Source organism: Colias croceus, chromosome 26 (assembly GCF_905220415.1).
Source record: "Colias croceus chromosome 26, ilColCroc2.1".
In the NCBI taxonomy this organism is placed as follows: domain Eukaryota; kingdom Metazoa; phylum Arthropoda; class Insecta; order Lepidoptera; family Pieridae; genus Colias; species Colias croceus.
This window is the reverse complement of record NC_059562.1, coordinates 7162275-7180399: the sequence shown is the minus strand read 5'-3', so window position 1 is coordinate 7180399 and position 18125 is coordinate 7162275. Positions and strand designations below refer to the sequence as shown.

Genomic DNA, 18125 nt, shown 5'->3' with positions numbered 1-18125 from the left:
CATTACTCAACTTAATTAAGTCATCTGCCTGTTGTATATGCTCGTTTATTTGCATTTGGGCAGCAGAATACTTCTGGTTGACTTCATTTAACATTTGACTTAAAGAGTCTATCTTCTCCTTTAATTCATTTGTTTCTACATCATACAAGATTTTATAATATTCTAGATCCCTATGATATTTGTCTAACTCTTGAACCAGATTTTTATTGACTTTCTCTAATTGAACTACATTTTTAAAAGAACTCTTTCTAACAATTGATTGGGTACGCTTGATAAACTTACTTAATCTAAGGTAGTTAGGTTAGTTAGTTATTAAGGTTATTTAATAACTAACTAACCTAACCCACTCCCTTATCCTAAATCTATGCTAAATGACCATCAGTCAAGCCGTTGGACGTTACATAAAACAACTTGACGAGTTGTCCATTATCCATTCATTTAAATGTTTCATTTAATGAATGCGCTAGTCATTCAATCAAATAGCAGATTCAACCAGATGATTGCGACATACACACTTAAAACCTAAGTACCTACTTATTAGCTAAACACAATTTTCATCTTAAAATATACTGTAGATGGAAAGAAGCGAAACTTAAATTCGTTAAAAATAACATTAATACAACTATTTTACAGTACAATCATACTTATCTATTGTACATACAATCACAGTCAACGCAGTGAATCCCAGGAGCGATCAAAAGTTGATTTTTCCTATTATCGACACATTCACATATTCAAGCGTCGAAGCCTTGTTGGTTGTTGGAGAAACACACGGGAGAACGTTTTACTCGGTAACGACGCGTTTAATCTATTTTCATTTCTGATTTTTTTTGCGTATTTGTAATGAAGGCACAAAGTAAATTGAAACTGAACACTAATTAAACAAATCGAACAAACCTACGCCCTTTTAATTCAATTTCAATAAATTTCCAAGTTGGTAAGACGAGATACGTTCACGAATTTACGCAACAATGTACTTAAAGTTACGAAATTCATTAAGTAATAAGTTTCAAAGACGTATACAATGTGTAGTTCTAAAATAACTTATGTATAAGCAAACAAAAAAAGGAGTACATAAATTGTCTAAATACACAGAAACAATACAAAGCGTCAGCTAAAACATTCTCCCTACAATTTTACTAAATATAAATATCTGAATTTTACGTTTGATCTATATTCTATACACGGTCACCTCACACCGCACAAACCATACTTTAAATTTTCTAAAAGGGCTGAAATACAAAAAACGCGGCGTCCCGACGCCCTTTACCTGTCCTTACATCATCAAAGCTATCTGCATTCACAAAGAGTCCGATCGAGTGTTTTCCTAACATTTACGCTCCGAATAACATTCTGTATGCGCACACGTGACCATGATTTATCTAGGGGGAGGGGAGGGGGGTCTCTCCGTTGTTATTTATCTCTGATTCGACAATGCCATGAAATATCGTCTGAGATCTTGTAAAGGGCTAGTTATTTTCATATTTTTGACAGTGATGGATAACCTTTGGAAGTATTTGATGTATCGAGTGATGTTTGCGTCAAGGTCGGAGTCGAAAGGTTGCTGATGTAATTATTTATGGGTGCTTTTTTCCTTGTTGCTAGGGGTTATTTCATATCGATGTTTCTTTTCTAGGTGAATTTAAATTTAAAAAGTAGAAGAACAAAGATCTAACTACAATATATTTTGCACTTACAGACAATGAAAATTTACCTACGCTTTTAAGCTTTAGTGAAAGCTTTATATTGAATTAGGTGTAACCCATAGCTACGACAAAGATATCCATCAAAAAGCCTAAGCCTCTACAAATGGGCAATATTCAAACAAGCAAAATATTCCCTTCATGGTACTACATTACAAAGGTATTAAAAATTGAGGATTTTATTGAACTCCTATTACTCTTTATTTAATGCTGCTAAATCATCCACATCTTTCGTCTCACATTTTTATATCGCAAAGCAATATTACTATTGTACTGTGTATTTTCTGAGTTTGGAACATAGTATACCTATTACTCTTCTACGTACGACGACTGACTGGATCTGGATTAAATATTTTGTCATAGACATTGATTAGATTACGTAAAATATAAATGTTCAACATGGAAACAAGTAAGTGAAGCAGTAGTATTAAACAGTGTAAATAAAATTACTGATTCCAATTACTGTATACTATACCTAACTCAAATACGAGAAACACACACAGACTAGATACATAAATCCCGTTCCACTAACATATTTCTTTTACACAGTAAAAACTCGCTAGAAAAATAATATGACACAATTTCCACCACAATAGCTATCTTAATGAAGCGAGGGAACCAATTTAATTTTTTAAAAGATGTTAATACGATTTCCGACGAGAGATAAATAATATTGTGTTCAGGGAAAAGTCTCATAAAGCCTTACTTCATTATCAACTTGATTCAATTAAGTTTACGTAGCATTTTTTAATTTCGTCGCCTTTATTAAGCAGTGCAGGCTTTATTATTTTCTGTAATGGCATTAGGATTAAATGTCGGAAAGGAATAAGAAGAAGATAATAATGTTTCGCTTGCTGTGACGTCATGGCCAGCTACATCGTGTATGGACTTATATCGGTGATCGAGTTTGTTCTCGTCTTTCTATTTTAGTGGCTAAAAGGATGCTTCAATTCTTGTTAATGTTAGATAATAGTAGTTTGATTAGAAACTATCGAAACTACTATTGTAAATAAAATAAATTAGTACTTAAGTATGACAAATAAAACACGCATCATATTCATAACATTTATTACAAAGGCAGTCCAGTAACAGATCGTATCCAGTCCCTGGCCATCGGCACCAAACTGTAGACCCCAGGGTGCTGGGCCCCACCACACCCCACACCATACGATACCATCCCCACAAGACGACCGTTCACCACCGCTGGGCCACCAGAGTCACCCTGGAAAGAAATAAGTGGTAAAGAAAAACGTTGGAAGACAAAAAATCTAAAAAAAGCTCAAACATTCATTCAAAAAGTTTAATTAAACTTTTAGAAGCACTTTTGAATCGCAATAACATAGTTTTCTATCGCTATTAATATTAATAAATGCTAAAGTATACAATCTAACTAAAAATAAGATTAATTATGTGTCATTTTGTGACGTCGTAGATTAAAAATTTAAGTTGGGAAATAACATATTTTGTATAGTTACAAAAATACGCAGACAGATCGGTAGGCGTGACGTTCCTATAATATTTAGGTGGATAAGCGTGTCCGTCTCATGATGAAGTATAAAACTTAATAGTAACTAAGATTCGTGTTTCAGCAAAATTTCATTTAATCAAATGTAAAGTAAAATTGAACTATCCTTTATTAAAATACCGGTATCAGTAATGTAAATAGTATGAATATAGAATCATTAAGAAAATATACAACCAGAGGTTATCAACATGCTAACACGTGTGCATTTTAATTTTAATTCAAAAAATAATTCATTTCAACTGCAAGTTAAATACGTAATTATAATACTCGTTATAAAGATAAATATTCCAAACTTTTTGCCCCAGTAAAGTTCAAAATTCTTTTATGGGTCAAGGTATTCATTTTATAATAAAATTCCACGTATCTAGACTAACTTCTGCGAATTAAAAGGCTTTAAAATCAATTTTATACAGAGGTTATGGAGGGTCCGAGGTATGTAATTTTATTCTTGGTTAATTAGGGTAGTTTATATTATTTAAACTAGGACTCAATACTTAATATTATAAACAGCTTACGGAACATTTATGTATTTTAAATCTCATTTGTCAAAAAAAAAAACAGTTAAGATCGGCCATGCGCTGTGATAATATAGGTAGGTATAGTCCAAAATTCCTGCGTTAAATTTAAACAAAACTTACTCTCTTAATATGTATTTTAAAGTTTTACATTAACCGCGAAACCAACCGCGCTAAATCTTGAAGCATTAACTTCAAGCTGCACTCATCCCATCAAAATTCACAATAACAATTCCGCAAATGATAAAACACGCTTAATTCCATTAAAGTTTTCCAAACAAAACAGGAGAATCTCACAGTTGCATTATTCATATTTTCTCTGCAATTTTATTCGGAGCATAGTTTAATTACATACGGGATTGTTTGGAGTATAATTAGTCGTGTTTGTTCATTAATTGGATTGCTATAAAAATGTAGGTCAGCCTGGGGCATGGTGACATGTAGGTATTTCCAAATTTTGTATTGTTTTTACCACAGTACCAGATTGATACGAAATAAAAAACTGTTGTTTCGTCGCGTCGTCCAAAATGTTTCAATGACCTTTCTGCCACTAACAGATCTAACTCTAAAGTATAATAAACTTTTGACACTATACAATATGGTAGTAAAGTTTCTTTCAATTTTTTATTTTAGGTAAAAATTTAGCGCATCTCGTTCTCACGCCCCTAAAATCTGTCGCCCTTAACTGCGACTTATTAATACGTCACTGTCTACATTTGATAAAAACTTTCGTTTGTTCAACACTCAAATTGTATCATGTATAGGTCACGAGGCAATATTTCAGTAATGAATTAAGACGAAATGTGAAGTCGCAACTGACGTAGGAAGTTTACAGTTTCATGAACTGTATTGTTTGCTGCTAATTATGAAGATAAGTTATATATGTATGTTTTAAAATAACAAAAGGATAATTTTATATGTTTTAAAATAACAAGAGCATAATATTTTAGCTTGGAAGTATACAGTTTTGCATCTTATTGCAGAAGGTTGCCTTATTTTAATGGATTACTTACACGTGAACATTTTTTTTTTTCAAAATTGTATAATTTTAATGTACTGGGTACCTATTTTATGTGTACCTGTAAAATACTAATTTGTTTAGAATTTATGTGAATCTAATCAAAATTGCGAATTTAAATGTAAGCAAGCTTTGATATTAAAGTACATTCATCAACAATGGACCTTACCGAGAGTAATATTGTACCTATTGTGATTCCAGGAACGAAAAATATATTATTAAAGGTATTTAATATTTTCGTTCAATTCTTCGAATCCAAATTCAATATTTAGATTTTCAATTCATAACAACTAATAAAATTATTGCATTATTTATAAACAATTAATTAGCATAATATAAATTATTTACTGTTATACTAATTACTTTAATTATGTTTACATAATAATTGGAAATTGTTTACATTTAGAAGTACCTAAACATTTCACATAGGCCTGTAATTCAATTCTAGATGGCGTTGAAGCACAGTATTACAATATAGATATTGTAATACTGTGGTTGAAGTATATATCACAAATAGTTATAAATCATATTTTAATAAAATAATATTTGCATTTTTTAAATATATTTTTGTAAGTATGTAGTGCCGATTTTGTTTTTTTTTTATGTAATAACATAAAACTATGACCCGCAGCTTCACCCGCGTTGTAAAATAAAAACTTGTACCTATAGTTCCCGTAATGGTGGAATTACCGGGAAAAATATATATCCTATGTCCTTGACATGAAACTATATTTATTAGAAATTTTTATGCAAACCAATTCAATGGTTTAGGCGCTAGAAATGAAGAGGCACAGACAGATTTACTTTCTTGTTTATAATAATACGCCAAAAATGAAAATCGGTTCAGCAGTTTTTACGTGAAGGAGTAACAAACAAACAAACAGACAAACTTGCAATTTATAATATTAGTAGGATAAAGTAGTAGGGATTTACCTGACACGAATCCTTGGTACCATTGACATATCCCGCACAGAACATTCTAGGTGTGATCTTGTCGTAGTTCCCGTCTGGCATTGTTCTGCAGGTCTCGTCTGCCATGACAGGCACATAGGCGCGGCGTAAGTACTCTTGCATTTTGCTTTTCTGTTCAATTAAAATTTTATTAGTAAATGTATAGATCGAAGGACGAAATTGAAACCGACGGAACCCGTAGTTGGTCAAATCTCGAAAAGAATCGTGGCAAGTTAAGGAAAAATAAATTTAGATTACCTATTGAAATAAAAATATCGATATTCCATCCATCTTCATCCTAAGCAATAAGACTCGACAGATAGAGAAACGTAAAAATAAAATTTTAGGTTAAATTAAATTTTTAAGTGGACCAGTCACCTTTTGAATCTTACAATACAAACATACCGATAGATTAAATTAATATAAGCTTTAAAATCGGTTCCGTTTCTCCTATGAACTTTATTATTTGAATAAGGGAAGTAAAATAAACGCTTGCTCATTACAATAACTGCACAAGAATGTTGCTTATCCTTACCGTGACGAATCCAGCTCATTCATGTGCCATGAACTATCGTTATCAAGAGCAGCTATTAGTCAATGTTTTTATTAAAAAACATGAATTAGGAACATTTTCGATCAAATGCTAATTTAAAAGGCATTGCAAGGTTAGGATTAGGGTACTTAAACGTAACCTAGTTGAAATTGATTCGATATTTTCGCGCTAATTATAATATAATTTTGTATTTTATAATATTGCCTGTCTGACTATGCAACTTATAACTAACTAACTTACTTTCTGACTATACAACAAAATAATTCTAAAAACGGAATTATCAGTTTTTTTGTGGTGGTGCAAGCGCCCATCCCTGGCTACGCACATGGGTTTGATCTTCACTGGTGTCCAGATGTACAATTACGTAGTATAATTTAAAGTGTTTAAAATCAGCACATTATCTGTTAAGCATATCTCGATTACCATCAAATGCGACGCTGCTATTTCACATAGTAAATCAACATACCTTATACTGCAAATGTCCCCATCCACTGATCGACACCATTATCCCTGGCTTCACATCATCAATACTACCAATCGCGATGGGCCTGGAACTGTCAGTCACAGGAACAGCTTTCTCCAGCAGTACGAGCTGGTAATCGAAGTCGTGGCTGTGGAGCCTGGAGACGTTCCACATGGGATGGATGAAGTGTGCGCAGACCTTGAAGGGGGCTGCTTCGCTGCGTTGTGTGGAACCGATGTAGACGTATTTCTCGTATGACCTGGTGGATGGATATGTGTAGACAAATCAAAAAAGATAAAGGATTAGAATCTTGAAAATTTGACGCCATTTTTCCTAGTTCTATGAATCCTTGGAAATATTATTTGGTAAGTTTACTCTCTGTCAAATCGGAAATGTGAATAAACAATATTATCTCACTTTAATTTAGTAAAATAAAAACATTTGTGATTTCTCTCTGTAATAGATGTTTCTTTATCAAATTCCTATGAATTTAAGAACCCATCTATGTATTTTAACAGGTTTTTTAAATATTGTAGAACATAGTAGGTACAACACTATATTACATTCTGTTATGTTATGAAAGTAATCTAGATTGTGCACAGCTAGATCATACAGAACAAACACATTGAATGTTAAAAATTTAAAAGTATTTCTTTCAGACTATGTTTGATATACTATACTTACTTACAATGTGCAGCTGTGATAACCCACTCGGGTGCTATGAGCGCCCCTCCACAGTACTTCCCATACATGACCTGGAACGGCACCTCCCGGATACTCGCAAACCGACCTCCCACTATCCTCCAACCAATCTGTAACATGTTTATTGTTTAATTTTGTTTCATACCGTGATTTAGTTGATCATTAACTTAAAACGATCACTAATAGAGTAATTACAAAAAAAAAATAAAGTCAATGGTTTACTACAACAATTTTTCAAATTTAATGAAATAACCTAATCAAATCAAGTGTTTAGAACATATTTTTCTATTTTATATTTAATGTTTAATGTTTCAATTCCTCGTTACCCTGAAATCTATAGGTAGGTACGTTTTAAACTAAACCAATGTTTGTCGTTACTAAATACCTACGCTTATGTATTTATATATAAATTACACGTTATATTATGTAATTATTGATGTAACGTTGTTTTAATTATTAAAATCTAATTTCACACCCACGTACATAATTAATCAGATTCGTATTATATAAGTTACAATAATGAAGTTATAGGCCATCTTTTAAGCGGTCAAAATGTAAAAAAAAAAACTCACGCAATTCAGATTTTTCAATTTCATTACCAGCTAAATTAGAAGGCTCAATGGCCTTAAGAGCGCTTATTCAATTTAACGCAAGTCAAAATCTCCGCGATCTATTACGATAGATCGCGGCTTGCGCTATCCTTTTACTATGAACAGCATAGGTCCACAGGAGAGCGCCGAGCAACATGTCCTCTCGCTGGGAAGGCTCGCTGCCGACTGATTTTAATCGGGTCGCGCGCAGTGTTTTATAGTACTTTAAAAAAAATTGTAGAAAAATAATAGAGGTACCTTAGTTGATTTTTTAAATTTTATCTTATAAGTAATACGTTCTTTTATTGCAATATGTATAAATTATATTCAACTAAGTCAAATATCTTGGTGAAAATAATCATTTTGTCGAGTATAATTTCTAAAAAAATTCACATTGTTCGGATTTTAATTTCGTAAGTTAGGAGTCCAAATTAAAAAAATCTTTTAACTAACTATTTTAATAAGGATTTTTGCAGTTAGTTAAAAAAAATGTGTGTTAGATCTGTCAGCAATTTCAGATATTTTTAGCTTCGAAATTGACACTAAAAGTGAAATCAAGTAATCATCGGCTCAGTTATCTTGATGGTATTCACAAATACTGTATTAATTGAAAAAAACTCTTAACTAACTATATAGACAATAAAATTCCCTAAAATTATTAGTAATTCATATGTTTGTAAGATAAGTGGTTGATGGACAATCTGGTTTGAAAAATCACATATTTGAGCCAAACAGCGCACGGACCGCGTACACGGCCTTAATATCTCTCTTAATCAGGGTAGATTTACGATTCGAACCTCGGGCATAGCTATTAATAAATACTTACAGTAAGTAGTTCAAACTTGAATGAATAAACTACTATTACCAAAAACTTACATCAACAGTCCGTTCAGCGCTGTCCTCCTGATCATACAAGGCCGGCAAGTTGACCTCGTGGTAGTATCGATAGGTGCGCGGGGGGACGTAGCGCGAGATGTACAGCGCGTGGTACTTTCTGACACATTCTGGTGTGAGGAGACCGCGGTATTCGGGAACTGTGGATATTATAAAATACCTACTTATATTATAACAATATTTTTTGTTATTTAGACATACTACGGAAAATTGGTAAATACGAATTGTGTTAATTTTTTTTGTGTTCATTTAGACGTTATTTTCTTAAAATATTACTTTACCTTTATGTTTCCGATTAAAAAATAACTGGAAAAGGTTACAGTTTTTTTTTCTCATATATTTTCATTGAAAATCCTTGCTGGTATAAAATAACATATTTGTTTGTAACAAAATAGCACCACAAAGCTCTACCTTAAATATATAAACTATGTATTTTATACGATGCAACACTAACCTGGTTTATCATCATCTTCACAATAAGAAGAAATAAACAACGCAAACAGAACCAGCACACACTTGCACATGTTAACAAACACACGAACTAAATGTAATGTGACTAATGGAATCTTAACGCCTCTCTATATAATTATATTTATATATACAAGTTTATGATGTGTTTCTGTTTCCGATACAATTTCATTTTTCAACTGTATTAGTATTTTTTCTTTATTTCAATGTATGTTTATTATAGGGATGATTAGAAGATTAGATTAAAATTGAAAATGTGATTTGAATACTTATAATTGTAGTTTTATTCCATGCTCATAGTACTATAGCTAAATAAAATATAAATCCCATTAATATAATAAATGCTAAGGTTTGTTTGTCACTTGTTTGGTCATGAAAGGCACACATATTGGATAACTTGGATTAACACATAGGATAGTTTTTATGCCAAACATCAAATACAAAATAATAATATTGTGAAACACAGTCGTTTGCTGAACATGTTTTCTAGGTAAACAACCATAATTGTGCACAGAGGTATATATTGTAATATTTTGTTACGATAAGAAATCTGGCGGACTTTATCTTGTAGGAAAAGGATAATGATCAATAAATATTTTTTGTCGTCAAAATAATAGCTTTAATTTTAATTAAACTGAATCGAGCTTGATACTTTAAAAATAAAGATCCATAAAAATGTGTTTATTTGGCTATGAAAAGTCTAAACAGATTTTTTCAACAGCTACTTTTATTTGGACAAGCGTTATATGAATTTTCTATGTAGGTACCTACCTATTCATTTTGTTTTAGGTGAAACAAAACAAGACAGTCTATAAACTACATACAATTTGATTGTTTACTCATTAATTCTTCAAAGAATAACAACAATAAAATGATTATTATGATCGAAAATTATTCTTATGAAATATAGCTCTATTTTTGAAATAAACATAACATATTTTTTACTTTTCAATACATCAAAAGTTGCATAAATCACTGTCGCATAAAATTGACATTTAAATTATTAAATTGTGAATATAAAATGTCTACAAATGAATGAAAGTATATAATAATATTTTTTAATCAATCTACAAAATTAAGTCTCTCTAATAATATGAAACAGATAATAACTATTTCAACAGATTTTACATTCCCTAAAAACCACATTAAAATTGAATAATCCATTTTGTTACTTCATAATTCATAATAAAGTTATTAGAGCAACAAACGTCATCTCTTTTACTTTGGGCTTGAAAATAATTTGAAAAATTGAAATTTTCCCAATCAATATAATAACCGTGTTATCAAATATTAAAATCGTATCGAATCAATAATTTTAATAATTTTTAATGCAAAATAATATACAATTAAAACATTTTGCAGCACATGCGTCAAGATATTTGAGAAAAAATTAATAAAATTTACAACGTTGCAAAGATAAACTTTTCTTATAAAAATACTTATTATGAAGAAATTCCTGCATAAACGGGAATACCAAGATATTCCATCGCATAATATTATTCCCCTTGTATTGTTTTTCCGAGAATTGAAGGTGAGTTTGTCTAGTATTAAAATCTAGATAATTAAAATCGAGAATGATTAAAAGTTAAAACGTAAAACTCTGACACGTGTATGAAATAGAGAAATCAACTAAAATATACATAATTATAACATTTAGTTACAGAAGCTATTAATATACTAAACAACAGAGGTCTAACCTTTAACCAAAATAAAATTAATTACCTACCGAATCTATTACATTACCTTTGAACTTTCCCTTTTATAAAATAGCAATTTTTATTTATTTATACTATATTGACTTATCCCGACTAATAGTATAAATGCGAAAGTAACTCTGTCTGACTGTCTGTTACGCTTTCCCGCTTAACCTCTCAACCGATTTTGATGAAATTTGGCACGGACAATCTTGAGTCCTTGAGAAAGAACATAGGCTACCTTTTATTGCGAAATATGGACCACGGGTGAAGCTGGGGCGAACCGCTAGTAAGAAATATAATAATTACTAATATAATTGCAGAATATAATTGCGGAGTTAGAAGAAAACGGTATGTACATCTTTCAGAATATTTATACGTGATACAAAATTACAAATGCTGTTAAAGAGATGAAGATCTTATTTTGGCTTCAAATGTATTTTTTCTAAGACGACACTTATCATTCTTGAAAATTTTGGCCTAATTTTTTTTGGGCAATTATTAAATGTCTATTAATAATATTAAATTATTATGATCTGTCAACCAATTCCTAATCGTTGTTATTTACGTAAAACTAGAAATAGGTAATTCAACTAATTTTTACGTAGGTCGCTCGATCTCGCAAAATCAGATGGACCCACTTAGATAAAGTTTAGTTCACTTCATAACCGTTATTACCGTGTAAGCTCCTTTGGAAAGGGCTAGTTGTAATATGCATTAAAATACACGACTCTATAAAGAAATAACATAAAGGTTCTTTTATGGTATTCTATGAAAGAACAGGGATTTACAAGGGATTTCTGGAAATACCTTTTCATGGAACAGCAAAGGGACTGAGATATCTAAAAGTGAACCATCGAATATAGCTAAATCTATACTTATATTAGAAAGCTAAAGAGTTTGTTTGTTTGACGCGCTAATCTCAGGAACTACTGGTCCGATTTGAAAAATTCTTTCGGTGTTAGATAGCCTATTTATCGAGGAGGGCTAGGCTATATATTATCACACTAAGACCAACAGGAGCGGAGCAATGCAGGTAAAACCGCGTGGCACAGCTAGGCGTTAATACGATTCGATGCTTATTATCATTTATTTATGAAACAATAATTAGAATGTTTCAAAGGAATTCCCCTATAATACATTAAATTAAAAGAGACGAGTAAAGACGATTTCATAAAAAGAAAAAACTTTTTAATTACGAACAACAGTACAAACAAATCGATTATATATGTATATAGTGACGTAAGCAAAGTTTCAGATACATCAATCACATGATTACAATGACGCTTCTGTTGAAATTTATTAGCGTATCCTAACGCGTAAAACATAAATCTGTAAGACGTAAATTATTTAAAAATAAATTCATTGAAACATAATTAAAGATAAAAAAACGTACAAACGAACTAATCAAAGTTTTGATTATGTTGTATAACTAATGCATAATAATATAGATACGCTTTTTTATATGAATTTTTCTTTTAAATCTGTATTACTAAATATATGAATATATTATACATCCTGTCACTCACAATGGGACGATTAATCGTCCATCATGAAGCTTTATTAGACTTCTTTTAGAAGCACTTTTTAATCGTTTTTACATATTTTTACCATTTACCACCGATTCGGAACTCCGTATATAAGGATTCTCCTTACCGGCAAGAAATTTCATAGTTGCTTTTTTATCGAACACTAGCTGTGCCCTGAGGTTTTACCCGCAGTGCTCCGCTCCAGCTGTTGGTCTTAGCGTGATGATAATAATATATAGCCTATAATATATATAGATAATAATATATAAATGGGCTATCTAACACAGAAAATTTTTTTCAAATCGGACCAGTAGTTCCCGAGATTAGCGCGTTCAAACATACAAACTCTCCAGCTTTATAGTATTAGTTGTATTATACGTAGTATATTATTATTAGTCTGTGGTATTAGCATAGATGACAATTAGTAATTAGTATAGATTATCACACAAAATTTTTCTAGGAAGTCTAGTTATAAAACCTGAAGCTATATTGAAATGAGAAAAGCGCGAGTTGGCAAGTTGGCCCATCAATTTTAATGACACCGTAAATAAAGGAAAAGGAATAAGGCCATACATTCAGCTCGTAAGTAACCCTCGATACGCCATAACTGAAATCGCGACGAATGTACGAGTGCTTTCAATGTTCTTGTTTTCGATAGCGGTTTTGTTGTAAAAGCGAGCGGATTATATCACAGTATTACAATATTGGTAATACTGTGATTATATTCTTAAGAGTAAAGACTTTGTTTTAATTTTTTTTAAGCTATTGCATAGCTTCTATCGCGGCCCTTGAGCGCGGGGACCAAATCGAGAAATTCCGTAACGAAAAAACCTCACGCTCCCCACTCTGACGGGCTCGGAGGTGTGGCTTGAAGGCATGCTATGCAATAGCTTTACCGCGGCAGTCCCCGAGTCCCACACGTCTTTTGGTTTGTATTGAATTATTTAAATGATTTTTGCTAACACAGCCAGTTATGGTGTAAAGCTGTATACCTAAGTGTATCATAAACACTATACCTATACTAGGTACCTGCGCCTACTTTGCACGGCTGTAATACTAATCTTTTATACATTATATAAGCCTTATCGAACCCCTTTATCTATTAAAAAACTTATAAAAATCCGTTGCGTAATTTTAAAGATTGCATACATAGAGATAGATGCAAGAAGCGACTTTGTTTTATTTTATGTAGTAATGAGCAATTTTTATTATTTAACTTTAAATATTTCTCAACATGTAATTAGAGCAATTTTAAAAATTTATATTGTTTATCCTGATCGAACACATACGTAACAGCAAACCTCTCAGTTTGCTTGTAACTTAGTTTATCTTTCGAGTCTTTAATTTCCTAATACAGAAAATAATAATTAATAACACAAAGTTTTCGTGAAAGCCTTTATCATGAACTACTTGTTAATTAATATCTACGTTGTTTGTAATGGTTGGTATTTTTGGTAAGTATATTTTTGGTTGTTGAAACGTACCTATCTGTGTTTATTAGATTTGATTATGATAATTGGGATGTATGATTATTTATTTGTACAATCATAGAAAAGAGTGTCTTTTCAGTTTGACATTAATATGGGTACGGTGTGCCTATGGGTGTGCCCAATTATTGCTTTCAACTGAGATTAATACTTGTAAAATTTCTTGTTATCTAATTTTTAACAAGCTTTGTTACATCACATCTTTTTTTGGGAATTTTTATACGTATTAAATATCTTTACTTGCTTCTTTCAAATCCAACTGCTTCTATAACCAGAGACACTTCATAAAGCAATATAACACACTAAATGTGCCCTGCGGTTTTACCCCCAGTGCTCCGCTCCTGTTGGTCTTAGCTTGATGATATTTTATAGCCTTCCTCGATAAATGGGCTATCTAACACTGAAAGAAATTTTCAAATCGGACCAGTAGTTCCTGAGATTAGTGCGTTCAAACAAACTCTTCAGTTTAATAATAATATTAGTGTAGATAACCATTATAAAGGTAAACCCGCCCCGCGCACGTACATACCACAGTTCCTTAAACAGGAATCAATTTGCTATCCACCGTCAGAAAGCAGTAAAATAAAGTGGAGGGGAGATATCTGAGATAAGAGGCGTTTTGTTAGGGACCATCGTAAACCGAAAACGGTTTCAATAGCTCGGGACAAAATGTTGAAAAACTATCAAAATAATATGGAAATGGGTGACTGTGTCCATTGTCACACGGTTTTTGGGGTCTGTTCAATTGGCCGTAGATAAGCAAAAAGGATCCAACCCACAACATGACCGAAAATGAGTTAAATATACCAAACTGCTCGTCTAGGTCTATATTTTCGATTAGCAAAAACAATCCAAGTAAAATATGAATATTTTGACGTTAAATTGACACTGGGTACCAACCCACATGTATGGAGAAGCCATATTTTAGTTTCGTAAAAACGATCCATTCTTCTTGGATCATATTGTAAAACGCTCAGTCTAAGAAACTAACACAAAACTAAAATGTTTAAAAAAATCCAAAGCATGTGGATCCTTTTAGATATTTAATTTTTATGATATTATGATGCAATAGATAAATCACTAAAAAGATTCAGAAAGCATGGATCTCTTTTGTTAAACTGAATTTTGTAGAAATGTATACTGGTTTAATAACAAAAACGATTCAGAACATTTGGATAGACTGAATATTATGTACTTAAAGCTTGAGGCGTTAGGCATGCATTAAGTTCACACTCCAAGTATCTTGATTGGGTCACACATCTTTGCCTTTTTTATACCGATTTTTCTAAAATAGAAGCACTTTGAAAATACCTGAAAAAATTTACGAAGCTGACGAATATGTCGAAGTAACAAAAAAAAATTACTCGCACAACTATCGATCACGCGCTCATGTGATCTTTATTACCTTCATTCAAGAATTCCCTATAGAAGACTGTAAGGTTTGTTGGGGATATAAATTATTAAGACTGAAATCGATTGTATGCGCACCTCCATCGACTAAACAGTTTAGTCATGTTGAATTCAAGAGGAGAATACAGCTCGACAGATCAGTTTAGTCGATGCAAAAGTTGTATGTATGGGCGGGCTCGAAAGGTAAATCTTCGGAGGTATCTGATAATGATTTTCAATGACTATGGCCAAATGTTAAAGAAAAGCCCAATTAGACGATTTGGAGTCAATCTTTGACTATTTATCTAAATACTGCCTGGATTTCTATAAATCAATCCAAGGGGGCAATCCAAGACTTCATGACGATGTAGATATGGCGATAAACCGGACTTCGCACACGAAGAAGAATAGTAAATCGGATACAATTAATATGTTTTATATAAATAATGAAAAAAAAATTGAAAGTTAGTTGTTTTATTTATGAAATTAAAAAAAAAATAAGGATCTTAGTAGAAATTAGCTACTTTGAATCGTTTTTGCGAAATGAAAATTCACTTATCATAATTGAAAATAGGTTTTATCAAAAAGGATCCTAACACACATTTAGCTGAATATTTCAAGAAATAAAACTAAATTCAATAAAATTTGGTTGTAAGAATAAAATATACATTGACACACACACTTTTCCTTAAGAAGCAATTAACACAAGCAAGTCTTTATATGAACAAACACAGGTTAAACTTCAAACTTCAATAACTCAAAAGTAACATTTTGTGGGTTGGATCCTTTTTGGTTATCTACGGCCAATTTGAGGATTGTAAACTGTATTGTTGTTTGTTGAATGGAAATAGTCTCGTGTTTTTACAATTTTTTACCTGGTTTTATTTTAGCTTGACCTGTAAACTCTATGAGTCAAGGGATATTTTGTCCTTATTTTTATTGAAATCTAGGTGATTCATTCACATGCAAAAAATACGAATGGTATAAATTTTTCATAAATAAAGACGAAGATATTGAAAGGAAAATGGCGCTATGCATTGGACAATAGCAATGATTTAATAAACTGTGCCGAAAATATTTCAAAAAAAAAAAACATTTGCAAATGATCAACTACTTACATAATATAATACGATTTTAAGGCAAGACGTAAAAGAAGTATGTACCTAGGTATAAAAGAATAAAATATTTTTATGATATAGAGAGTTTGATAGTAAAATATGTTATTTACACCATAACTTAATCATATTTATGGAAAAAGACGTCATTAAATCGAAATAATGGTGCAATATTTTTGATTACAGGTTTTATGGCAGCTCCTTGACGTATAATATGGTCTTTTAACTTGAATAGTTCCACTTAAAGATTTTAATGTCTGAATATAATAACATATTATTATGTTATAATATTAAATATATTCAAATGGCTCGTTAACGTTTGAAACAGAGCCATACGCTCTATTTTTTTTCAAGTAGGTACACAGTATCGCCGACTTACACACATAAAGGTAAAAGACATTGTTTTGACACAAGCATTTAATAAAATGCCTGTTTTCCTGATTTTTAAAGTAATAAATGGATTAACTATGTATGAAAAACTAAAATTTATAATTTACATCACATAAAAGAGCAATCTTTCTTGGCGGCTCTTCTCTATAAAAACTGGTTTCTGGAGTGGTGGTTAAATACCCATGTCTATGCACTAGCTGCGCTTCGCGGTTTCACCCGCGTAGCCTTCCTCGATAAATGAGCTATCTAACACTGAAATAATTTTTCAAACCGGGCCAGTAGTTCCTGAGATTAGCGCGTTCAAACAAAGAAACAAACAAACAAATTCTTCAGCTAGTTAAATTCACTTTCCAGTGAATTAATAAAAAGAATTATATATCTTAAATTATTTTAATTAAAAAGTAAAATTACATTATACGTGTTATTATGAGCACGATGCTTCACAATATGTTTTTATTCTAATATTATAATTTAAAGGAATAAAACGTTCTCACGAACGAAAGCACACCGTCAGCGCTTCACATTACATATAGCGTAGGGTTGTCACATAACTCCTCCCCCCGCAGATCCGCAACTATTTTAGGACATTGAGTGAAAATGTTGCGGCAGGATCAACTTCTGGGGCTGAAGAGTTATTTGATCTCTGAATGTTCATTTTCTTTGATCTGTAGCGACGATAGCACAGGAACATTAAAGTGGCCGCTGCGCACAGTAGAAAGATGTAAAATGGTATTGTTGTATGGTAGATGGCGAACTCTCTTTCAGGGGCGACCGTCGTATATACTTCTATTTGTCTCTGTAGGTTGTGTAATCCCTGTAGGTTGATGGAGTGCAGTCCCAAGGTTTTTAGCGGTCTCGTCGGAATATGATTGATTGGTGCAATTAAAATTTTTGTAGGTGTCCCTTTAATTTCATTATTAATATTTACAATAGTGAGGTCGTCAGTACGTAGAGAACAGTTTGTCGGCAACGTTGCTATGAAACTGCCTTGGAGATGAAGGTATTCCTTATGATTGCAGGATAATTCAACTTTAGTGAGATGTGGGAAAATAATGGTGTAGTGACTGTCGTCCAATTTCTCCATTGCTGGCTTAGTTAATGTTAGGCAGGTGGATTCACAGTCGCTGGATATCTCTTGC

The 18125-nt window shown here is 32.0% G+C and overlaps 1 protein-coding gene across 1 annotated transcript; it reads right to left on the bottom strand.

Annotated features, from left to right (window-relative positions):
• Window positions 1-2757: 2757 nt before the first annotated feature.
• LOC123703489 (trypsin-7-like) lies at window positions 2758-9454 on the bottom strand. The gene is made up of 6 exons (XM_045651504.1): window positions 9369-9454; window positions 8897-9054; window positions 7413-7540; window positions 6732-6987; window positions 5695-5844; window positions 2758-2925 (listed from the first exon to the last, which is right to left on the bottom strand). The coding sequence occupies exons 1-6, from the start codon at window positions 9436-9438 to the stop codon at window positions 2773-2775; spliced, it is 915 nt and encodes a 304-aa protein (XP_045507460.1). The 5' UTR covers window positions 9439-9454; the 3' UTR covers window positions 2758-2772.
• Between the last annotated feature and the right edge of the window lie 8671 nt (window positions 9455-18125).

What these genes read in the sequence shown, in the direction of transcription:
- LOC123703489 (XM_045651504.1), bottom strand. Translation starts at nt 9,438, where the DNA reads ATGTGCAAGTGTGTGCTGGTTCTGTTTGCGTTGTTTATTTCTTCTTAT. An exon ending in TGAAGATGATGATAAACCAG is followed by an intron (nt 9,055 to 9,368) that starts GTTAGTGTTGCA and finishes TAATATCCACAG; the next exon opens with TTCCCGAATACCGCGGTCTC. An exon ending in ATCACAGCTGCACATTGTAA is followed by an intron (nt 6,988 to 7,412) that starts GTAAGTATAGTA and finishes TCCATCCACCAG; the next exon opens with GTCATACGAGAAATACGTCT.